Below are 24,918 nucleotides of genomic sequence, written 5' to 3' on the forward strand. Positions count from 1 at the left end.
TGAGATTTTAAAAATTTCATTAATTCATGAGAATCGCTGCCATGGCCATAATTCATTACTCATCCCTAATTGTTGCTAAGAAGATAGTGATGTGCTGCCTTGTGAAACTGCTTCAGTCCATCTGATTTAGCATATCTGGTCTTTTTAGGGGAGGAGTTAGAGGATTTCAATCGAGCAATAGTGAATGATGGTGATATTGATACAAATTAGAGGAGAAAGTTGCTTGAAGGGGAATTTACAGGTGGTAAAATGTCATGCATCTGTTCCTCTGTCCTTCAAGATTGTCAAGGGCCTGGTTTTGGACAATGCTGTTGAAGGAATGTTGTTGAGTTGCTTCAGTGTGTGAAGTGGACCATAATTAATGTGCATCGGTTGTGGAGGGAGTGAATGTTTGAGGGTGATGGACATGGAGTTGCAGTCATTCAGGCAAATGAAGCGTATTCCAATGATCTCCTCACTTGTGCTTTGTGAATCAGGAGGTGATTTTCTTGCCTCAGAACTCCCTGTCTCTGACTTGGTCATATAGCTGCAATATTTATATCACGCCTAGTTGATCAACTGTTCACTGGGAATCTCCATGATGTTACTGGTTGCAAATTCAGCAATGGTAATGCCATTGAATGACAAGAGACGATAGTTAGGTTCTGTCTTATTGGCAATGGACATTGCTTAGCGTTTGTGCCATATAAATGCTGCTTGTCACTTATCAGCCTAAACTTGGAGGTTTTTCCAGAACAGTATCTAAGGAATTGCAAATGGCACTGAGCACTGCAATCATCAGCAAATTTCCCAACTTCTGACTTATGGAGGGAAGGTAATTGAGTTGAAAACTGAGGCACAAGCTTTTAATAACTCCTGCAGAAATTTCTTAGGGCTCGGTGATTGACCTGCAACAACCAAAAGCATATTCCTTTGTGCTGGGTATCACCAACCGATGCTGTCTTCCACTTTGTCAGATGGTTGCCAATGTTGTAGCAATTTGGGACCAGTTTAGTTAGGACTGCAGCTTGTTCTGGAACATAAGTATTTAGTTGCACTGTCTGGAGGTTGAGAGAACCCATAGCCTTGGCTATTTTCAGTCCTCAGTGGAATGAATTAACTTGGCCAAAGATGATCTGGCATTTCTAATAATGGGTACTTTGGCGAGTTCAACATGAATAACCACTCAGCAGTTTTGCTTTAACCTTGACTCTTGTTCTTGATTCCCCATCATTGAGGATGAGAATATTTGTGGAGCCTCTCCTCCAATTAGTTTTTTTAATTATCCACCACCGTTCTCAAATGGCAGAACTGAAAAGCTTGGATCTGATCCTTTGCTTCATGGATCATTTAACTCTGCTGCATGCTTCTTCCATTGGTTGACCTGCACGTCATCCTGTGCTCTGGTTCACCAGGTCAGCACCCCAGGTTTAGCTAGGACTGATGCTGCATCTGACATGCTGTCCTATATGCTTCATTAAGCAAGGGTTGATCCCCTGGCTTGATGATAGAGGTTGAGTGAGAGATGCGCAGGACTCTGTGGTTACAGACTCTGGTTGAATGGAGTTCTGCTGCTGCTAAGTACCCATGATGGCTCATGGGTACCTAGTTTTAAGTTGCTATATCTTTTCTGAATTCATGTCATTTAGTAAGGTAGCGGTACCTGACAAAAAACACAACATTGTTTCCAAAAGGAATGGGTGGATGGTCATTACTAAAATACAGTAATCCTCATTTAATGCTGCCCCCTTAGCATTATTTTGTTATAATGTTGTCTGTTCTTTGAGCCCAGTTCATTACATTTTATGTTGCTATTTTGCTTTTAGCATGTTTATGTATATTGTCAATGTTTACCAGCATTGCAAATCAGAATCCAGTATACACTCCACTGCCCCACCATTTCCATGTTTCGCCCCTTAGTCCATCCAGCCAAATAATGGGATATTACATTTTTCTTTTGCAATTGTACATTTCTTTTGGCCTAAGAATTGTCATGTACCAATGTAGAAATTTAGTACCACCTGTACATTAAATGTCTATGTTTCAACTCCGAAAGTACAAATATAATTTTTTCTTTCCCTGATAAGAAAGGCTCACAGAACCTAACTCCGATTTTATCCAGTTTAATCCTTACAGTAATCAATGCAATACTTGAAAAATCTTTTCACTGAAGTCACAGTTTTCAGGAATGCAACCCCACCTTAAATGAGGACACCCTGCTATCATGATGACAAACATCTTGGGCAGGTAGATTCGTGAGTGGCAAGTCAAGTTGGTTTTCCCTCTATTTGGTTCCCTCACCATGTTCTGCAGGTTTAGTTTGGCAGATATGTCCTTCAAGGATGAACCAGCTTGGTCATTCGTGGTGCTGGCAAACCACTCTTGATGATGAAGATGAAGACCCTCCCAGAGTATATTCTGTGCCTTCCAACCCTCAAGGCTTTTTTCCAAGTAGTGTTAAAATTGAAAGAATGTTGATTAATTAGCAGAGTTAAGTTGGTATGTAGGCAGTAATCAGCTTGCCCAATTTTAATCTTTGACACTGGGCTCCGTGAAGTCTCAATTTGAGGGCTCCAGTCCATTGCCTCCTGACTATATACCTGCTAGTGGATCACAACATGTTCTGGGATCGTAATGGTGATGTCAGGGATAGCATTTGTAAGCTATGATTTGGTGAGTATGACTATGTCATTCTGTTGATGACAAGTCTAATGGGTAGTTCTCCCATTTTCATACAAGCTCCCAGTTGTTGATAAGAGCTTTATAGTTTCAACAGGGCAGGTTGTGCCCTTTTTCTTTCGAGGTCAATGCGTGGTGGTGAATTGGTATTTTGATGGACATTTAACAACTAATAATGTGGATCTGGAGTCATATGTAGATCAGACCAAGAATGAGTGGTATATTTCCTTCCCGAAAGATATGAACGACCAGATTAACTATTGTAAAAAAAAGTTTCATTCTTAATGTGACTGAGATCAGCTTTTAATTCAACATTTATTAGTTAAATGAATTTAATTTCCATCACCAGCAGTGCAATGACCACGTGACTAGACCATTAACTTGGGCCTTTTGGATTGCTCATCCATTGACTCCCTCTGATTCTACCATATGGGCCACTGATGTGATTCTGCTGAATGCTAACTAATTCATCTTTGGTATAGTTTGAAAAGGGGGCAAATAACAGATGATTGCTTTATACTTGCATTTTAAACTGCATTTGTATGTTTTATGACAACATTTTATTTTGCAGGTTAAAAATCTGTCACTGAAAATAGAACAGGAGACGCAAAAACGTAGTTTAACTCAGAATGACTTGAAGATGCAGACACAACAAGTAAATGCATTGAAAATGTCAGAGAAACAACTGAAGCAGGAGATAAATCACTTATTGGAGACTAAACTGAGCCTGGAAAAGCAGATAGGAGAGCTGAGAAAGTAGGTCCTAAGTAGTACTATCCTTTCTACATATTCCATGTAAAATAGCAAAGACTTGTCTAAGAAAACCAACAGTGTAATAGTTTATGAAGCTCACAACGTTTCACATCTCAATTGTGTAAGGGATATCTTTCAAGGGTTATCAGTTGTATCCTATCACCTGGTATTGTGAAAGGTTACCAATTTGTCCTTTGACTTCTAGATTTGTAATGGTAAGTGCAACGATTATTTACTTTTATGTGCGTTGCTAGAAAAAATGCAGGGTTGCTCCACATGAAGTAGAATTATACTTTCTTTGCCATCTAAGTGCTGATACATATAGAATACAGACATATGTTACCTTCAGCTATGTTTTTTAAGTTGCATTGTCTTGGAGTGTCATAATATTCTAACAAGTATTATCAATAAGTTCTACAGTTGCTTCACTCTAGAAAGGATAGGGTAGAAAATATAACCAGATATAACCTGAGACACTTCTAACTTAACTTCTAACTGAAAAAGCTTCATAAGAATTTTGTCAAATCCCCTAAATGCATCTGACATATTTCTTTTCCCCAGGTATGTTATTTGACTTGTGTTTGTTTAAATCACAGTTAGAAGTGCTGTATTATGACTAATAGCTTGTTCTTTGAACAGTTTGGAATCAGTGAAGTGTGAAGTTGCGTTTCTGTAACTTCAGAATTGCTTTCTCAGTAATAAAACTCTTCGTTCTTAACTCCCGCATAGAAAAATATGCTATTTTGGATACTATTAAAGAAATTACCAATGTAATGGTATTGCTGGATTTTCCTTCAGCATTTGCTCTATTTAGCACTTATTTGGACAGCTACCTTTGCCTAATTTTGTTTCAGTTTCTTATAAATTTTTAGTGAATCAATCTGTGAATGATTAGTTTTAATGATTATTTACTTGTCTGTCTACTTGTTACTATAATCGAGCAGACTCACATTTTGAACTTGAGATCTCTGATTTGATTTAGTGACCTGAGGAATATAAAGTCATCTAATATCGCGATAAGAATAACCAAATGACTTCTTGCCCATTGGTTTAGCAATGTCTGGGTTAATAGGATTCTCAGAGGAAGGCTAGATATTCTTAAAGCTATACTGAGTTAGGACCCAACTGTAAGAATCCTATAAGACCTAAAACACCTGGAATCATAATAAAGATCTTTAGTACCAATTAATTATTATCGAACAATTTGTTTTCTGATTTTCGGCATAAAATTGTTCATATAAACTCTAAACTTTTCCACTCTGTGCTACTTAGTTTATGCTAAATATTCTCTTCCTGTTTTTCCATTTCAGTAGCTAGAGCAGTTGAGTCTCTCCAATGGCCTAAACAATTTATTAATCAATAATAATTGTTGTCTTGCTAATTGAGTTATCTGCTTATGTAAATTATTTAATTCTAACATATTTGTCTACTGTTAATTTGACAAGAGGTGAATACTTGAATTCTTGAAAATCTTGAACTAGAAGGCCAGCATAACAATAATACTATACACAAATCTCAGCATGGTAGTTTATCTGTTGTAGATGTTATTGATTGCTTAAAAGAAGTTTTAACTCCACCTACAATCATCCTGCCCACCATATCCCTTAATGGTCTTTACACCTAATCCTGCTTTGGACAGCTTTTAATTGACTAATATTTGACGATTCTGCATTGTTCTCCCCAGTTTTTTTTTAAATTACGGGTACGATTGAAAATGATAGCTTGTAACAATGTTTTCAGTGGTGACAAGTTCCTTTAAAATTTAACAACTCTCCCTGCATGTTTTCTGTGGAGTGGCAGCTGTTTGTAATGTATGACTTTTCAGGATAGGTGATAAAACACTTGGAAATACCTTTTGGCTGAAACGCTCTAGTTTTTCTCTTTTTAAAGATATGGAACTTACTGACTGGGACAGTAGGCCCACTTTCAGTGAAGTATTGTATATAAATGCCAAACTTGAATTGATATGATTTCTTCGGTTTAATCACTTCAAAATACCATACAAATACATTGTGCAGTGATTAAATCTGTGTTTTCTATTATCCTTTCCTGGCAGGGAAAAAAGCAGTTTTTATGAAGGGATGGAACTCAGTTAGTTACCCATTGTAGCAAATAGTTGGAATCTGTTATTAAGGAGCTTATACTACTTAGAAAAGGAAAACTAGAAATTTTCAACACAGTTTTGTGAAAGGGAAGTCATGTTTGACTAATTATTAAAGTTCGTTGAGGGAGTAACAAGCAACATAATGGGCAACCTGTACATATAATGTATTTAGATTTTCATAAGGTATTTGACAAGATACCACATTAAAGATTACCACAAATAAAAAGAGCTCATGACTAAGGGGTAACATATTTGTACGGTTGTAGAATTGGATAAAAGAAAATACAGAGTAAGCATAAGTGAGTTGTTTTTGGATTGCTAGGACGTAATGAGAGGAGTGCCACAGGGATGTGTCCTGAGACCTTAACTATTTACAATCCCTGTCAATTAATTAGATGGCAGGACCAAATGTATAGTTGTGAAGTTTGTTTGTGACCCAGATATAGGCAGAAAATTAAATTGTGAAGAGAACAAAAGGACAATGCAAAGGGACATAGGTTCAGTGAAGGGGCAAAAATGTGGCAGATGGAGTAAAATGTAGGAAAATGTGATCTTCTCCACTTTGGCAGCAAAAATAGAAGAGCAACATACTATTTAACTGGAGTGAGAGGTGCAGAGGCATCTGGGTCTCCATTAATCACAAACAAGTTGATATACAATCTAACTAAGGACAGGGTTTAATAATAAGTTATTCCTTTTAAAATTGAGACAAGCAGAAATTGAATATCTTAAAGGAATTTATATCCTTGACTACCAAATAAATCAAAGAATATGGATGTTGCTGAGCATTTTAAAAATAACTGGGTCAAACCTCATGTCTGATAAAACAGGAAGTTAATAGTTTTTTGTGACTTAGACAACTTTTCAAAAATTTGTCATTGTAACCTGAAAATATAATGTAATTACTTGTCTGTATTTTCATCAATTTGTAAAATAATATTTGTCTGAATTTTGTCCATCATTGCAGAGAGCGCCAGGATGCTGATGGCCAGATGAAAGAGCTTCAGGACCAGCTGGAAGCAGAACAGTATTTTTCAGTATGTTCTCTACTTATGAGTTCATAGTAGGGAAATCTTGATACAATTAAGTACGACTCTTAAAATCTTGTGTGGAAGTTTTAGCTTTCGACAAGGTTCTCAATAAAGTATTTCATAGTAGACTGGTTAATATGGCTAGGTCACATGGGATCAAGGGAGAGCTTGCCAATTGGATACAAACTTGGATTGATGGTAGGAGACAGGGTGGTGGTAGAGGGTTGTTTTTCAAACTGGATGCCTGAGACTAGTGGTTCATCATTTATGTAAATGATTTGAATGAGAATATAGGAGGCATGGAAAGTAAGTTTGCAGATGATACCAAAATTGGTGGTATGGTGGATAGTGAAGAAAGATATCTTAGAGTCCAGTAGGATCTTAATCAACTGGGCCAGTGGGCTGAGGAATGGCAGATGGAGTTTAATTTAGATAATTGTAAGGTGTTGCATTTTCATAAGACAAACCAGGGCAGGGCTTACCCAGTTCATGGTAGGACTGTGGGGAGCGTCGCCAAACAAGAGAGTCCTAGGGCTTCAAGTACAGAGTTCCTCGAAAGTGGTGTAATGGGTAGGCAGGATGGTGAAGAAGGCACGTGGCATGTTTTTCTTCATTGATCAGAGTGCTGATTGGCTCATTATGTTACAACCGTACAAGACATTGGTGAGGCCCCATTTGGAGTAAGGTGTTCAGTTCTAGTCACCCTGCTGTCAGAAGGATGTAATTAAACTGGAAAGGGTTCTAAAAGGATTTGCAAGGATGTCACTGAGACTGGAAGAGGAGAGGCTATATACACGGGGACATTTTATTCCCTGGAGCTTAGGAAGCTGAGGGGTGGCCGTGTGGAGGCTTATACAATCATAAGGGGCGTAGATAAGGTGAATAGCCATGGTCTTTTCTCCAGGATAAAGGAGTCCAAAACTAGAGGGCAGAGGTTTAAGGGACCTGAGGGGCAGTTTTTTTCACACACAGGTTAGTGCGCATATGGAACTTGCTGTCAGAGGAAATGGTAGAGGCGAGTACAGTTACAAAATTTTAAAAGACATTTATACAGATACATGAATAGATAAGGTTGAGAGGGATATGGACTAAACATAGGCAAATGGGGCTAGTAAGTTTAGGAAATCTGATAGGCATGGGCAAGTTGAGCCAAAGGGCCTGTTTTCATGCTCTATGACTCTTTCATTAATTTGTGTTGACCTACTTTTAAACTAACTTTAAGTCAATTGATGAACTTTAAATTTTGGGTGCTAACTAAATTACGGGTGAGAAAATGTGCAACCCTATTGATATTATCAGGGAAGGGTGTGCATATAGAGTTATTACTGTGATGCTGTATGTATCTGAAAGTATTCATGTCCTCTTAGCTAAAGAATGAAAATAAATTCTTCATTTGTTTGAGATCACACCGAGACAATGAAATAAGAATCAAATAAGTGAATCATCTTTCAAATTCTGTATCTAATTCAAAGAAAAACAGTAGGCCAGGGAAGGTAGAGCAGAATTGAAAATGGAGAATTAAAAAATAGCTTGAACGTACATCCAATAAGTTTGATAGATATACTTCAAAATTTATGGTTCACTGATCATGAAATGGCTGAAGTGTAAAATTTTGAAGGCTGTAGAATACTGTGTTTTTTTTAAACTTTAAAACCATTTTATTCATGGGTAAGACCAGAATTTGTTGTCAAAGTTCCCTTTTGAATGAATTGACCTGCTGCAGTGTAAGTGGTTGGATGTACAACTGCAGTGCTGTTTTGAGTGGAGTTATAGGGGTTTTTCACACAGCAACATTATAATAGTGGGCTGTGGCTTATATTATTTCTTGCTTTCAAATTTACAGACATTGTACAAGACTCAAGTAAGAGAGCTGAAGGAAGAATGTGAGGAGAAAAGCAAGCTTTGTAAAGATTTGCAACAAAAAATGCAGGAGCTGCAGGATGAGAGGTATGAGCTCATTGATGTAACCTCAGAACAGTTTTTGTTCAGTTTGAAGCAAAATCAAAAATATACCTCTATTGAACTTTTAAAATGTGTATAATTCTCACAATTCAAGAAAAAGTATAAAGTTAAAGCCCTGAATTTCCAGGTTATATTTGTTAAAAATTGATCTCCTGTTTTGTGTAGAATAAACATAAATTAGAAGGAAATATAACACAGTCACAATGCATGGAAAGTTGTATCTTATGAAATAAGGATTGCTTATTTTTGAAAGGAGAAGGCTTGTCTTTAAAATAGTCTGTGCTTGTGTTTGAATTCAAATTCTGAAATGAATCCTAAATTCAAATAATGATGCCATGTTGCATTGCGAACATCAATCAAACTTGCTGAGTAAACTGATGATCCTCCTCCTCAGAGATTCTTTGGCAGCACAACTTGAGATTACACTAACGAAGGCAGACTCTGAGCAGCTTGCACGTTCAATTGCGGAAGAACAGTATTCTGACCTAGAGAAAGAAAAAATTATGAAGGAGTTAGAAATTAAAGAGATGATGGCAAGGCATAAGCAGGAGCTGGCTGAAAAGGATGCTACAATTGCATCTGTGAGTAAATTTTACCTGTTAATTTTTTGTCATTATTCATAAAATTTGTGAATAGAAAAATGAATCATAAGCACCTCTAAAGGTAGTATTAAAATTTCCAGTTTGTTTCTCCAGAGCAGCTAATCGGTGGTACTTGCTTTATTCAAAAATTGGGTACATTTTGTCTATTATGATTAGTGCCATAAAGTAGGGGTGAGACATTTCAGCTTTTATTATTTATGGGAATTTGGGCAATAGTTCCCAGCCGAAGACAGCAAGACTGAGGAATATGATACCCTGAGAGATTGGGAATGGGAGATGTCACTGGAATTGAAAGTGGTTGGAGGAAAAGCAGCGATGATTACTGGTGCCTCCTTGGGAGAAGATTTGGGGTGGTGGGCCCTGGAGGAGTTCAGGATTTGAGTTGGGGTCATTATAAAGGAGATCACATTCTCTGAAGGGCATGTTAAGCCACGAAGGACATCAGGAGAATTTCAGATGTTCGGAGTGACAGGGTTGAATGGGCTAAGTGTTAGCAAGGGGGTTTGGGATGTAAACACTCTTCCTCCTGGCCCACAAGCAATGCTGTAAAAGCAGTTTCCTCTTCCATGTAGAAATTCTTTACCCTTTCTCCTCTCCTCCCCCAACCTTTCATATGCCAGGTTTCCTAGAGCATGAAAAATCCAGCTGGTTGACCGCAGAATCTCATTAAATTAATGAAATGAGTGTTCCATTTCCTGGGGAGCAGGTTGTTTGTCTACTAACCAGTCTCAATTAAAACTGAAAGTGGCTTTGAAAGTCTTTCAATTTTATTTTCCCATCTAACCCAAACCTGTCCAATTCCAATCATACTTCAGTCAAAAGCTCACTTAAACCGAAACACAAGTTCTCACATATAATCTGTGGATTTAAAATGGTTCCAGTTGGAAGTGAAATTCTAAACACAAACATTGCTGAAAGGGAATAATTTATGTCAAAGTTTAAATTGCAAGTTCATAAGGATACCGATTGAGTAGTTATTTTGTGAAAGCTTTAAAATGTTTTTCTGAGATAAATTTGAATGTTATTTATTGTACTTCCTACTAAATGTTTGGCTATGTAAAGATCAAAATGGCATGGAATTCAAACTTATTGTCACTGCTGAATTAAGAAAATCTCTGGCATTCGTTAGATGATTTCTTGATGTCACGCATGTAACACCGATTAGTCATTAAAACAAGGTCACAATTCCTTTGGAGAGGCCTTAAATACCTAACGCAAATATACATTTATATATTAGAAAATCTAGTTGCAAATTCCTACAATTTGCTGATGTAAACTTTTATTCAGGTCAAGTTTGAGAGTTTGGAAGCTGCGAGATTAGGTGCTTTTGGAACTATTGTTAACTGCCAAGATGTTAGTAGTTTAATAAAGTTAAACATTTGTATAACTTGGGTGTTTGATTTAAATATTTTAATTTGCCATTTAGCTAGAGGAGACTAATAGAATGTTGACTGCAGATGTAGCAAATCTTGCAAGTGAGAAGGAGGAACTGAACAACAAAATGAAGGAGCTTCAGGACCGTAAGTACAAATTAAATTTCAGCAGAAACTGTCAATGTTCCAATTCCTTTGTGCACTTGTCAACCAGGTTCTCAGTGAACAGTCCAATTTGGAGAACAACTTATATTCATGTAGCACCTTATATTCTCTCAATATATTTGCAACCAACAATTTACTTTTCAAAATGGAGTAACTTGTATGAGTAAAAAGGCCAATTTAGTTCCTGATAAAAACTTTCATTTCACTGATTTTTTGAATGTCTTGAAATACATCCAGCTCTGATTTCAGTAGAGACCAATAACCTGTTTCAATTTCTTTTTAGAATCCTGAACTCAAGGTATTTACTAAAAGAATGAAGCTCAAGGTTCATAGTCTAAAACAATTAGGACATAGTACAGGAACTGCCCCTTCAGCCCACCATTTCTGTGCCACACTAAATTAATCCCATCTGCCTGAGCACGATCTATATCCCTCTATTCCCTGCCTGTTCATGTGCCTATCCAAAAGCCTCCTAAACATTGGAATCGTATCTGCTTCTGCTACCTCCCCTGGCATCATGTACCAGGCACCTGTCACCCTCTGTATAGAAAAAATTTGTCTTGCCCACTTGTACCCTTTAAATTTCCTACTCTTACCTTAAACCTATGCTTTTGGTGTTTGATATTTCCATTCAGGGAAAAAGACTCTGGCTACCATCCTATCCGTGTCTTTCAGAATTTTCTATACTTGCATTAAGTCACCCTTCAGACTCCGATACTCTAGCGAAAACAACCCAAGTTGTCCAACCTCTCATTATAGCGAATACACTCCCCGATGTATGATTTTATTTTCCTGTCACACCGACTCTGCTAGCATACCAACCCTCCCATATCTTCCAACCTGACAGCCTTGCTCATTGCTGCCATTCTTCTTTATTATGCTGTTCCATACAAGCTTATTTTTATTTCAAAATATTTAATAAGATATGTAGTATTTCATCTTGGGAAGTTGTTTTGAATCCTGTCAAATGGAAAACTCTTATCTTGTTAAGTTATTAGTGTATTTAAGTATTAGTTGAGGAATGTGATGGTTTTATTACTAGACTGTTAATCCAGTAATTTAGGCAATATTCTGGGAACTTGGGTTTGAGTCCTGCCATGGCAGTTGGTAGAACAATTAAACCTGAAATTAAGAGTCTAAAGATGATGTTGATTGCCAGAAAAAACCCATCTGGTTCAGTAATACTTTTTATGGAAGAAAACTGCCATCATTATCTGGTCTCCATGTGACTGCAGAAGCACAACAAAGTGGGTCAGTATTAACTGAATTAGGGGTGGGTGATAAATGCTTGTGTAGCCAGTGACACCCATATCCTGTGAATGAATAAAAAAAGTTGTCATGATTTAGTTTTATATTTTATGCTAAATAAATTTATGAAGTTCTGCTGTGCAAGTGCAGCATGTTGACATCTCCAATGGGTTTTGTTTTTCAGAGGTTCAGAAGCTGAAAGAAGAGGATTCAAATTTAGCAAGTATAAAATTTCAATTTGACAAGCAGCTGTTGACTGAGAGGACTCTCAAAACCCAGGTAAGAAAATAGAATAAGATTTTAATTATAAACAGAGTTCCCAGCATATCACTGGTGCTCATATTTAAATTTATTCAAATGATGTTATTTCTGTGCACTGTCACTTTCTTGACTTGGTCATATTGTTATGATATCACTGATAAGGTCTCTATCTATTTAGGTTTTCTCTCTCCACATGTTTCATATCAAAGATTCTGTAACTTTTAATTTCAGTATTTTTATTCTTTAATGCATTCTTTATGACATTCTTGAACCAGCCACTAGGAAGTGCAAAGAATGTTCTCATTTGTTTTTCTTTGAATACTGTAGTCCGTTACTTTCTGCAGAAAACGTAATCTACAGTGACAGCTGTTCTCAGTAAGACTGACATGAATTTACCTTGTGTGTTTTAGGAGCAAGACCATAACTTCTGCACCCCATCATGCAGCTCATTAAATTCCATTTATATTGTAGATTAGAGGACCAGGAATAGATCAGCGATTGCTCCTCCCACTCCTATAGGCAACTGAAGCTCTGGCCAAATAAGTGAGGATGAAATCGATAGTTCATGGTATTAATTCTCCCATGATCCATCGCAGTTCCTATGTCCTTCAGGGCATTGTCAGGAATGGTGCTATCATTTCACTATTGATGGACCTTGAAGTCCTTTAACTAGAGCAGATCCACGTCTTTTCTGCTCTCAATACTTCTTCCAAATAGTGATTTTTGACAGAGTATTGTTTCACTCACTGAGGGAGGGCAGTGGGTGGTAATCAACAGAAAATTACCCTATTAGTGCATGAGCTAATGTCATGAGATTTAAGATTGCCTAGAATCACTGTAGAAGAGTCGAAGGGCCACCCTGTTCTGACAGTGCACCACTGTACCACAAGACCTGGTGATTGAGGAATCTGGGATGTTGTCTGCGAGGCATGATCCTGTGTGTAAGACTGTGGGGCTGTTGCTCAGCAGCTTTGTAGACAGCTCTCCAAATATTGTCATAAGTCTCTAAGGCTAGAAATGAGGACTTTGCAGAATTAACTAGGCTGCATGTGTCTGTGTAGTATCTGATACCTAATTCAGAGCTTGGTTTTCCACCGAGGTTAACTTGTAATGTAGTTTTTTATCACTTGTAACAAAGGAACTTGGAAGGTTATTTCAGATTACGAAGAATAAGCGTGTGCTACATAGTGTTTTTAAGGCAGCCTTCCATCTGAATATGATGGTTTAAATCATGGTGGTCACCTCTGTGGTAAGCATTATCTTGAATGGTTTGGGAGCCATACTGTGTTTGGCAGTCTCTCCAGATGAAGCCACTGGGTTAAGAAGGTACTTGATTTTTTGGCTTCTATTTTCTCTCGGCCCTCTTCTGAGCGTTTTGTTTGTGTTGTTCACTTCCAGTTCATCAACTTCCAGAAGCTATGACCATTGGTCATTGACTTCTAGTCATCAGTGTTAATGTCTACCGTCAATGTATCTCATTTGCAGGTGCCTTATAACAGAGGCATAGACATATGAGTTCATGACCCAATGGCCAATTCACAACCAAAAAGTGTAAAAAAAAAATCCTGATGGTAGCACATATGTATTCTTTGCGATCTGAAATAACCTTACAAGTTACTTTGTTGTATAATATCGTGATAAAACTATATTGAGAGTTAAACCAGATGGATAACCAAGCATTGAATTAGGTGTTGGATATTTCAAAAACACATACACCCATGTTAATTCTGCAAAGCCCTTGCAGCAATCAGCCATCATATCATCAATGAACATGGCCAAACCAGCACAGACCTTGTTGTTTTAAAACACTGTGCTTGCCGATGAAATTAACACACATCAGGACCTCTGAATTGGTGATATTGTTCTGCCAAGATTTATACCTGGGACACTAGATACTGTTCAGCATTTTCTCTTGCTTAGTATATGTTGTTGTGATCTCAGCACTGTAGAGGAACACATTGAGGATGCAGGCTTGCATTTAGTTTTGTCAGTCAGGTCCAGAATTCCACACCTCCTCTCATTTAGCTTTGGTATGAAAGCTTCAGTCTTTTAAGATTCTGAGATGCCGGTGTTGGACTGGGGTGTACAAAGTTAAAAAATCACACAACACCAGGTTATAGTCCAACAGGTTTAATTGGAAGCACACTAGCTTTTGGAACGACGCTCCTTCATTAGGTGACAATCACCTGATGAAGGAGCGTCGCTCCGAAAGCTAGTGTGCTTCCAATTAAATCTGTTGGACTATAACCTGCTGTTGTATGATTTTTAACTCAGTTTTTTAAATATGTGTCACTTTAACATGAATTGACAGATTGGTGATTGTCGAGCTAGGTCACGTGAAACCATTAACAGCTACTAGCTTCACATTGTCCGTGCTGACCGTTAGTGGTATAGCATCTTCCTGGACTATGTTGACAGTAAGCCCAAACCCTTCACAGGCATGAGAAAGTCTCAATTTTCAGATGAAGGTGTTTATCGTTATGCAGTGTCAGTGCACCATCATCAGCACAGAGCAACACTCTGAGAATTTGGCACACTTTGCCTTGGATCTCAAGGAATAAGGCTGAACAATTTTCAATCAGTACTGCTATGTATGTAGACAACCTCTGGATGATCTAAAGACATACAGCCGAAGCCTAGGAAAGACTGTGCTAAAATGTGGCAGTGCCAGAACACGAACCTTTTCAACTGCACTGTGGATGACTATTTTGATCTTGCCACATCATAGGGTACCACCTTCATTTTGTCATGAAAAGAAATGATATTGATCAGCTATAGCAGACAACACATTTTCTCCAGCCTCTTAATTAAACTACCTCCGCTCAGAGTCAAGCACATTGTGAAATCAATAAAGTCACTACATAGCAGTCTCCTTTGCTCAATGCATTTCTTTTGCAGCTGTTAAACTGAGAAAATCATGTCAGTTCTAGATTTTCATGTTCCGACTAGGATTCAGATAGATGCATTCTTCCAGGATTTGTAATGTGATGAGGACAACGCAAATACTTTTCCCATTGCTCAAAAGGGAAATTCCTCTATAGTTGGTGCAATCACCTAGTTCGTGTACAGGATCAGTCTTTGCATTATGCAGAGTGGCCAGCTCTTCTAGTCATTATAGACAGGAAAGGTCATTCAGAGACAACAGAAATTTTAGTTTTCAAAGTTTTAAAAGACATTTATACAGATACATGGATAGGTAAGGTTTGGAGGATACATTCATTGACTTAGCTCTGTTTTCTATATCCTAACCAATTTTCACTCCTTGTCAGAAATTTGTTTTCAATTCTGAACCCTTTTGATTGTCTTTAATGCTCTTGTGTGGAACTTTGTCCAATATCTGTAGAAACATACTATAAATACTATCCTTATTTATCACAGTGGTAAGCTCAACAAATTTAGTTACATTAAGATGACCTACACTTCGTAAATCCATGCCAGTGCTTGCTAATAAATTATTTTTTGGTCAGATACTTGCTCTCTCTGTCCCCATGATCAAAATCTAGGAACTAGTAGGTCACTAATTTCTTCACCATAAGACATAGGAGCGGAAGTAAGGCCATTCGGCCCATCAAGTCCCCTCCGCCATTCAATCATGGCTGATGGGCATTTCAACTCCACTTACCTGCATTCTCCCTGTAGCCCTTAACTCCTTGTGACATCAAGAATTTATCAATCTCTGCCTTGAAGACATTTAGCGTCCCGGCCTCCACTGCACTCTGTGGCAATGAATTCCCGCCACTCTCTGGCTGAAGAAATGTCTCCGCATTTCTGTTCAAAATTTACCCCCTCTAATTCTAAGGCTGTGTCCACGGGTCCTAGTCTCCTCGCCTAACGGAAACAATTTCCTAGCGTCCACCCTTTCCAAGCCATGTATTATCTTGTAAATTTCTATTAGATCTCCCCTTAATCTTCTAAACTCCAATGAATACAATCCCAGGATCCTTAGCCGTTCCTCGTAAGTTAGACCTACCATTCCAGGGATCATCTGTGTGAATCTCCGCTGGACACGCTCCAGTGCCAGTATGTCCTTCCTGAGGTGTGGGGACCAAAACTGGACACAGTACTCCAAATGGGGCCTAACCAGAGCTTTATAAAGTCTCAGCACAACGGTGCTTTTATATTCCAACCCTCTTGAGATAAATGACAACGTTGCATTCGCTTTCTTAATCACGGACTCAACCTGCATGTTTACCTTTAGAGAATCCTCAACTAGCACTCCCAGATCCCTCTGTACTTTGGCTTTACGAATTTTCTCACTGTTTAGAAAGTAGTCCATGCTTGTATTCTTTTTTCCAAAGTGCAAGACCTCGCATTTGCTCACATTGAATTCCATCAGCCATTTCCTGGACCACTCTAGATCCTTCTGCAGCCTCCCCACTTCCTCAGTACTACCTGCCTGTCCACCTAACTTTGTATCATCAGCAAACTTCACTAGAATGCCCCCAGTCCCTTCATCCAGATCATTAATCTATAATGTGAACAGCTGCGGCCCCAACACTGAACCCTGCGGGATACTGCTTGTCACGGGCTGCCATTCTGAAAAAGAACCTTTTATCCCAACTCTCTGCCTTCTGTCAGACAGCCAATCCTCAATCCATACCAGTAGCTCACCTCGAACACCATGGGCCCTCACCTTGCTCAGCAGCCTCCTGTGTGGCACCTTATCAAAGGCCTTTTGGAAGTCGAGGTAGACCACATCCACTGGGTTTACCTGGTCTAACCTACTTGTCACCTCTTCAAAGAATTCCAACAGGTTTGTCAGGCACGACCTCCCCTTACTAAATCCATGTTGACTTGCTCTAATCCGACCCTGCTCTTCCAAGAATTTAGAAACCTCATTCTTAATGATGGATTCTAGAATTTTACCAACAACCGAGGTTAGGCTAATTGGCCTATAATTTTCCATCTTTTGCCTTGATCCTTTCTTGAACAAGGGGGTTACAACAGTGATCATCCAATTACTGTACTTAAATTATTGTGTGACGTTGGCTGTTTTCTGATCAGAGGATGCAAGTTTAAAATTGATAGTTTTTGGAAAATTATGATAAGCATTTACAATTTCCTCACCGATGTTGCTAAATTCTGAGATTGATGTTGGAGATATTATGCTGTTCAGTCTTATGAAGTCCAACAACTTTTCCATAATAAATCATTTTAACAATGCAATAGCATTTAATACTGTTAAAATTTTAAATAATACAAATCTTAAAAAAAGTTATTGCTCTTATATTGATACAGTGTGGCAAGTTTTAAAACTCAAGTATTAACATATATCATTACAATTGTGTTTTACAATATTTCATTGTTTAATCTTTGGTCTTGGATGCAAGTTAATGATTTGTGTCTCTATTGGTCTGTTTTCTTAAGGCCATTGTAAACAGTACATTCATCATAAGTTTGTATCACTAAAAAGTAAAATTGGAGGTTAAAGTAAAGAATTTCAAGAGCAGTAAAAAATAGATAAGATTGTAGATATTAAGGAAAATATGAGAAGAATCTTGTTTAATTTAAAATGTACAACATCACCAATAGCTGTAAGATAAACCAGATCAAAATTGCAACTTTATGGGAGAATTTAACCAAACTTGACACAAAACTATGTAGAAGCCATTTTGTCACAAAGCAATTTTTGCAGTAAGATTTAAGCCTGCTGCAAGATTGATTTTCCCCAATTTTAAAAATTAAAATTGATAATTTCAGCTCGTCAATTGTTATATCATAATGACATCTTTGTAAAAGTTTCTCATGGGAAAAGGTTTTGAATGGCTCCCCATTTTCATTAAGGACTTGCTTTGAGACATAAATGATTCAAGTAAAATTCTTCAATGATAAACCTAGAACAAGGTCTTAAACAAGTATTAAATAAGTATTAAATCAGCCTCTAAAGTGACTGGAATTTGGAACTAACTTATTTTGCTGTATAGTGTTGGTTATTTAAATAATGACTGTATTTTTATGATTTTGGACTGGAATTGAAAACTTTATAACAAAGTTGCTCATAAATGGAAGCAATATCACGGTTTCCTCCTGGATTTGTCTAAATGCTCGGCTGAGCAATGGAATTAGATACAGATGAATAATGTTTGTTGTGAGGTTGGCTGAATATTTAGGAATTTTATTTAATATTTGGATTATTCACATGAAAATTATCATGTTTAGGCTGTCAATAAATTAGCTGAGATTATGAATCGGAAGGACATGAAGAGAGACCATGGCAGACGTGGAACTGACACTGATGTTCGTAAAAAAGAAAAAGAAAATCGAAAACTGCAATTGGAGCTGAGGTCAGAGCGGGAAAAGCTGTCACAAATGATGATTAAATACCAGAGAGAACTGAATGAAATGCAAGCGGTAAGATTATGCATGAAGACTGCCACACAGGGCAAGATATAAGTTTATGCTATGTGAAAACTCAATTGCATAAAAGGTTGGTCTTGAGGTCAATGTATGGATTATGACCATTTTCTCTGCAGCAGTACTTGGATTTTGATGCTGTTGATTTTAATAATAATGACTAATAAACTCTATAAATGCAGTCTGAAATTTAAAAAAATGAAATGGGTAATGGTAGTAGAAATTTTAAACGTAGGCAGTTTGTTGTATTGCTGTAGGCTGTCCTGTATTATAATTCTGCATCATGGATTTTGAGTTTAAAAATATAAAAAGCATTTGAAGGGTTAGCGTTATTTTGATCTGGCATAGAATTCTTTAAATTATAATTTTCAAATCATTAAAACATTTCATAATTGTTTGCATTTCTTAAAAATAATTCAGTCATTTAATTTGTACAATTTGATGTACAGCTTAATGTTCTTTCAGTGTTATAGTTTCATTGTTTATGTAGGATTTTATTGAAATTTAGGTATAGAATCAAAGATTAATTTGGAAACTAAATTGATTACTTTGCAAATCTTTAAGATGAAAAATTCAAGTTTTCATTAATAGTGAAGGATTTTGCAAGTTTGCATATCTTGAAACCTCTACTTTCCCATTTTGACAGTGACCTGTTTAGCTTAGAACTAGCTATCACTTTTCTTTGAAAATAACCTAATGGACAGATGCATACATATGGGGAGATGTGGTCCATTGATTATCTAATTGGACTAGTAATCCAAAATCCCTGCCTAATGTTCTGGGGAATTGGTTCAAATTCCATCATGGAAATGGTGAAATTTGAATTCAATCAAAGTCTGGAATAAAAAGCTGTTCTAATAGCAACCATATAACCAAAGTTGATTGTTGCCTGGCCTGCTAGTGACCTCAGATCATATTAGGGATAAACAAAAATTTCCTGGCAGTTTGAAATATTTATTTGCTTGCTTCTCCCAACTTAATAGAGCACCACTAGAAAAATAATTCCATGTCACTTTCAAGGGGTGCCATTTGGGGATAACTCAGTTGAACATCTTCAAGATTACACTCCAGTGCTATATCACTTCAAATAATGTGAGATGAGAATTAGGAGTCAAACGTGTAATTTCTTCAAATAATTGTTAAGCATTATATGGTTAAGGAAAGTCAAAATTGCCATCTGAAACTTGTGAGGAACATTGTTATGGAAATTCATTGCACACTAAAGTCTTGGTGGAAATTAGTTTCGGAGTGGTTCGAATCGTATTCATATTTTCCGTCAGCAAGCATTCATTGCGAAAGATTACTGTTGCATTTGATGTGTCCATAACTATAATATATTTCTAGTTGGAGAATTGCACTTTATATAATCGTAACAGTTTCTATTTCTCGCAGAAAACCATGTATTTTTTCCTCCTTTCTCCATCATCCGAATGTTAGGCACAAGTATCCATGTATATCTGTGCATACAACTGCAAGCATTACTCTATTCTTCTTAACACCTTGCAGAGAAAGCTGTTGTATCATATTAGCACCAGAATGAGTTCAAATCAAAAGCAATCAGAGTTCCTAATAGAATGAGATGAGATCAGAGTGAAAATAGTATTTGCATAATAAGAATTTAATTCACAGTGAGAGTGAAAGGGAGATATTGTACCTTAATTGTAATTTAAATTGATAGCATTAAAAGTGAAATATGAATTGACTAACGTTTATCATGAGAATGGTGACTCGTGGAAGAACAATGAAGTGTGATTTCTGTATATTACAGAGTTTAATTAAACTGTTCATTCAACCAAAAATATGTCATAAATTAGATTACTTAAGGTCCCTGAACGTGTACAGGACTTCAAATATGGGGGGTGCGGTGGAGTGTGTAAGAGATGTTGCTACAAGAAGAGTTGACGGTAGTTGCTGGAAAACGTGGACCTTGCTATTGTAGAGGGAGGAAAATTACAGCTTTGCAAATTTCAGGAACAGCAAGGAGGGACAGGCTCGAGCAGGAACTTTGGTATTTAATTGCCTTCCCTTATAACAACTTTGAAGCACTGACTTCTAGTTAGAAGGATGAGGTCTTAGAGCAGAACCATCAAAGAGATTGCAATAACACTAAAAGTGGATTTGGGTTAAGAATCAGTGGTTTAGCGAGTTTTGAGAAGATTTGTAGCTCAGGTTCCGGATGTAGGTTTGCTCGCTGAGCTGGAAGCTTTGTTTTCAGATGTTTTGTCACCATACTAGGTAACATCTTCAGTGAGTCTCCAAATGAAGCTTCATTCGGAAGTTCACTGAAGATGTAACCTAGTATGGTGACAAAACATCTGAAAATGAACATTCCAGCTCAGCGAGCAAACCTTCATCCAATCAGTGGTTCAGTTTGAAATGCAGTAATTATTGGCATTGACAGTTAAATGGAAGGGCAGTTTTGTAATTCACTGAGAGCCGTAGATGCTTTTTGCCTTTTGAAGTGGTAGAGTAAGAGAGATTCTGGGAAATGTAGAGAAGTTTATGTAATATGAAGGTGAAAATCTAATGTTTGCAGTTCATGTGGGAGGCTGTGATATAGTAACAGAAAGCACTAAACTCTAGAAAATCGACTTTAGAAATTGGGAAAGGCTTGTGAAGGGATCTTGAGGATGTTATCTCTAGATTACTTCTTCAAAGGACAGCTTGGAAAAGATCTAGAGTACAGGAGGTGTAAAGATTAAAGCGAGCTAGTTCAAAACAAGGTAAGGTGTGAGCTGCTGACCTGGATAGAAAAGGTAGGCTGTTTGGAATAAGTTTAATACTAGCAGAGATTGTCAAAACATTTACAGTTTTTTAAAACTTAATACAGTCATAACTAAAATACAGGTTTCCAGTTAACCTTTTATCAAATACTTTAACAGAATAAAAAATCATCACTTTGGAAAAACTGACATAAAGCTGGACATAGATAGAACATAGAAAAGTACAGCACAGAACAGGCTCTTAGGCCCACGATGTTGTGCCGAGACTTAATCCTAATGTAAAATATAGTAACTTAACCTACGCACCCCTCAATTCACTGCTATCCATGTGCATGTCCAGCATTCACTTAAATGTTCCCAATGACTTCGCTTCCACCACCACTGCTGGCAACGCATTCCATGCATTCACAACTCTCTGCGTAAAGATGTCTCCTTTATGCCTTCCTCCTAATATCTTCAAACTATGACTTCTTGTACAGTCAATCCTGCCCTGGGGAAAAGTCTCTGGCTATTGACTCTATCTATTCCTCTCATTATTTTATATACCTCTATCAGGTCACCTCTCTTCCTCCTTCTCTCCAGAGAGAAAAGTCCGAGCTTATTCAACCTTTCTTCATAAAGCAGGCCTTCCAGTCCAGGCAGCATCCTGGTAAACCTTCTTTGCACCCTCTCCTAAGCCTCTGTATCTTTCCTATAGTAGGGCGACCAGAACTGGACATAATATTCCAAGTGTGGTCTCACCAGGGACTTACAGAGCTGCAGCAAAACCTCGATACCCCTGTTAATGAAAGCCAAAACACCATATGCTTTCTTAACAGCCCTATCCACTTGGGTGGCAACTTTGAGGGAACTATGTACTTGCACACCCAGATCTCTCTGTTCCTCCACACCATAAGCAGAAATTTAAACAAGCAAATATTGATTTGCTTGTTTTTTTAAAAAAATTAATTCTTGTGATGTGGACATCGCTGGCCAGACCAATATTTATTGTCCATCCCTAATTGCCTAGAGGCAGTGAGAGTCAGCCACATTGTTGTGGATCTGGAGTTGCATCCAAGCCAAGCCAGGCAGATGTCCGATTCCTTCCCTAAACGACATTAGTGAACCAGGTGGGTTGTTCCAACAATCAGCAGTTTCATGATCATCATTAAGCTGTTAATCTCAGTTTTTTTAAAAATTGTTGAATTCATTTCCACCATGCTAAGATCTGAACTCGGGTTCCCAAAACATTACCTGGATCTCTGGGTTAATAGTCTAGTGATAATACCACTAGGCATCACCTCCCCTATATATTGTCATAGAACATGAAAGACTCCAATTGCAAAATGTTTTCTGCTGATTTGAAATAGGCAGGTTTTTATCTGATTGGCTCAATATTATTTGAAGAAAAAATTCTCAATTTCAGCATCTGTCGTTGAAGAAAGCAGCTTTCTTCCAACAAATTGAGTATTTTAACAATATCCATGTTCAGGATTCAAGTTTATAGTAGTATATTCATAGAAACTAGTATTCTGAAAATATACTAATGAAAACAAAGTTGTTAAGTATGAGATGGGTGCGAGGCAAGTGAGCTGGAAAATAAGCAGAAATTGGAAGGGTAATTTGAGTGTCTGTTTGCAAAGGATAACACTTTGGAGAATTTGGCATGCCTTTGTAAAATGACTAGACATTTTTTTTTCCTGCATTAATGTTATCGTATAAACGCAAGTTCTTGAAGGAAGAAATCATTGTAGAAGTATAAGGCTGTTTCTGACAGTGATTGAAAATAGATGGCAGTGATCCACTGAATGCTGTTCTGCTACCTTTACTATTCATTGGATAAACACTAAGATATAAAACTGGAGGGTTTGTTTGTAAATACAATGAAAATAGGAGGTAAAGCAAATAATTCTGATAACCAAAGGAAGCTGCAGGATGGTATCGATAAGTTAGTGAAATGAGCGCTAAAGAACGAGGCAAAGTTCAATGAGATTGTATTACTTTTCTTTTGTTTTGAAATAAGAGTTTTTAAAGGGAATAAGTGGTCAGTATAGAGAATTTGAAGATTCAAGTTCACTACTAAAAGGCAATATCGCAAGTGGGCAAAAATGAATGGAATTTCATGATTCAATGAGTTGCTCAAAATTAAAATGCTCATTTAGAGAGCTGCTGGAGACATGATGGGTCAAATGGCCCTCTTCTGTGCCCTAACACTTCTTTGATTCTGTCAATGCTTATTTGAGTAGAGGATTTGGCTATTGGGATTAGGGCTGCAGCCTTATGGGGAAGTAACCCCAACATAAGCCTCTTGGGCCAAATACCCTCTTTCCATATTATAATTTTATGTTTGTTGACAGAAATATAAATATGAGTCAGAGGTACAAGGCACTGAAATATGATTTGTCCACTGATCCACTAGATGCTCACTTGACTGACTAGCAGGTTCTGTGCCCATTCTACAAATATATAAAGCAGTACTTTAGGTAAGGACTATATTCCATTAGTGTGCAACCTGATTTAATGGGTTTTTTGGCAGTTCACTGTATAAATGAAGGTTTGAGGCATCAAACTGTAATTTTGGCCAAAATTGAAGGCAGAAGGTATTCTTATAAATGAGCAAGTCACTGAAACCGATCTGTTTTAAAAAAAAATGTATGGGAAAGTTTTATTATTGTTGAGGTTGATATTGAGGGATTTATGTTAGGTCGACAGTTAGACTTGAGTGATTGTAAAAGTATTTGCTGTTATCTATCAGTGTAATTAACTTGTATAACATTAATCTTCCAACAGCAAATTGCAGATGAAAGCCAGGTGCGAATTGAGCTGCAGATGGCACTGGATAGCAAAGACAGTGATATTGAGCAACTTCGTTCTCAGCTGCAGTTAGTGCAGGTGGGACTTGACACTACTAGTATTGGCAGTGGGCCAGGTGATGCAGAAGCAGATGATGGATTTCCTGGTATGTATGTGTTTTATTTTCCTCTTAAAAGTAATAAGATATATTGTCTTTGATACTTTGAAGTTATCTTTCATTATTTGACTACCTATTCATTTACAATAAAGATGAAATCTTGATTAACTTAATAATGACAATTATATAAAACTACATTTACAGCTTTCAGGAAGAAAGTTCTAACTGAAAGATGTTAAATAAATTTCTTTATTTTGTACATTTGTAATCAGTTTGTGGTCACTATTCTAACAAATTGTTTTAAATCCAAATGGTGCTTATGAGTTTGTTTTGCTGTTTTGATAATATTTCAATACATATTGCTTAACTCCTGACTTGCTAATAGTACAGAAACTAGTACACTGATATTCTGGGGAGGATTCAAAGGAGAACAACATGGTTGATACTAGGTGTTGGGACTCTTAAGTTATACAGAAGGGCTTATGGCACAGAACTCTATTCACTTACGGTTCTGGTGATGGGGAAGCACTAAATACTGACTGTTGTAGATAATGCCAAAATGAATAGACTATTTGCCTTAGAATGAGTCTGTCAAACTTACAGTAGATCAAAATCAGTAAGATTAAAAAGATTTGAATGCATTTTCCTTTTCTTATAAAACAGTAGGAGCTGTAAAATTATAAAATATCCAATATGTAAAATAAAAATATGACAAATATTTGATGTGTTATTTAATTACCAAAGATGAAGAACTATCTGGTTGCATGTAGGGCTTAATGTTACAGAAATTGACG

The 24,918-nt window shown here is 37.2% G+C and overlaps 1 protein-coding gene across 5 annotated transcripts in view; it reads left to right on the top strand.

The window, feature by feature from the left end:
* The window catches only part of rock2a (rho-associated, coiled-coil containing protein kinase 2a), a 232,912-nt gene that overhangs the window by 180,515 nt on the left and 27,479 nt on the right, over positions 1-24,918 (top strand). For all 5 annotated transcript variants that reach the window (XM_087977693.1, XM_043677706.2, XM_043677696.2 and 2 more), the window contains 8 exons: positions 3,230-3,414; positions 6,483-6,552; positions 8,390-8,493; positions 8,903-9,089; positions 10,537-10,630; positions 12,081-12,175; positions 18,317-18,508; positions 24,004-24,172. In XM_087977693.1, the coding sequence (XP_087833819.1) occupies positions 3,230-3,414; positions 6,483-6,552; positions 8,390-8,493; positions 8,903-9,089; positions 10,537-10,630; positions 12,081-12,175; positions 18,317-18,508; positions 24,004-24,172 (1,096 nt within the window). The remainder of the gene's footprint in view (positions 1-3,229; positions 3,415-6,482; positions 6,553-8,389; positions 8,494-8,902; positions 9,090-10,536; positions 10,631-12,080; positions 12,176-18,316; positions 18,509-24,003; positions 24,173-24,918) is intronic.

This window comes from Chiloscyllium plagiosum, unplaced genomic scaffold (assembly GCF_037043375.1).
Source record: "Chiloscyllium plagiosum isolate Xiang-an unplaced genomic scaffold, Cpla_swu_hap1 HiC_scaffold_3, whole genome shotgun sequence".
NCBI classification, from domain to species: Eukaryota; Metazoa; Chordata; class Chondrichthyes; order Orectolobiformes; family Hemiscylliidae; genus Chiloscyllium; species Chiloscyllium plagiosum.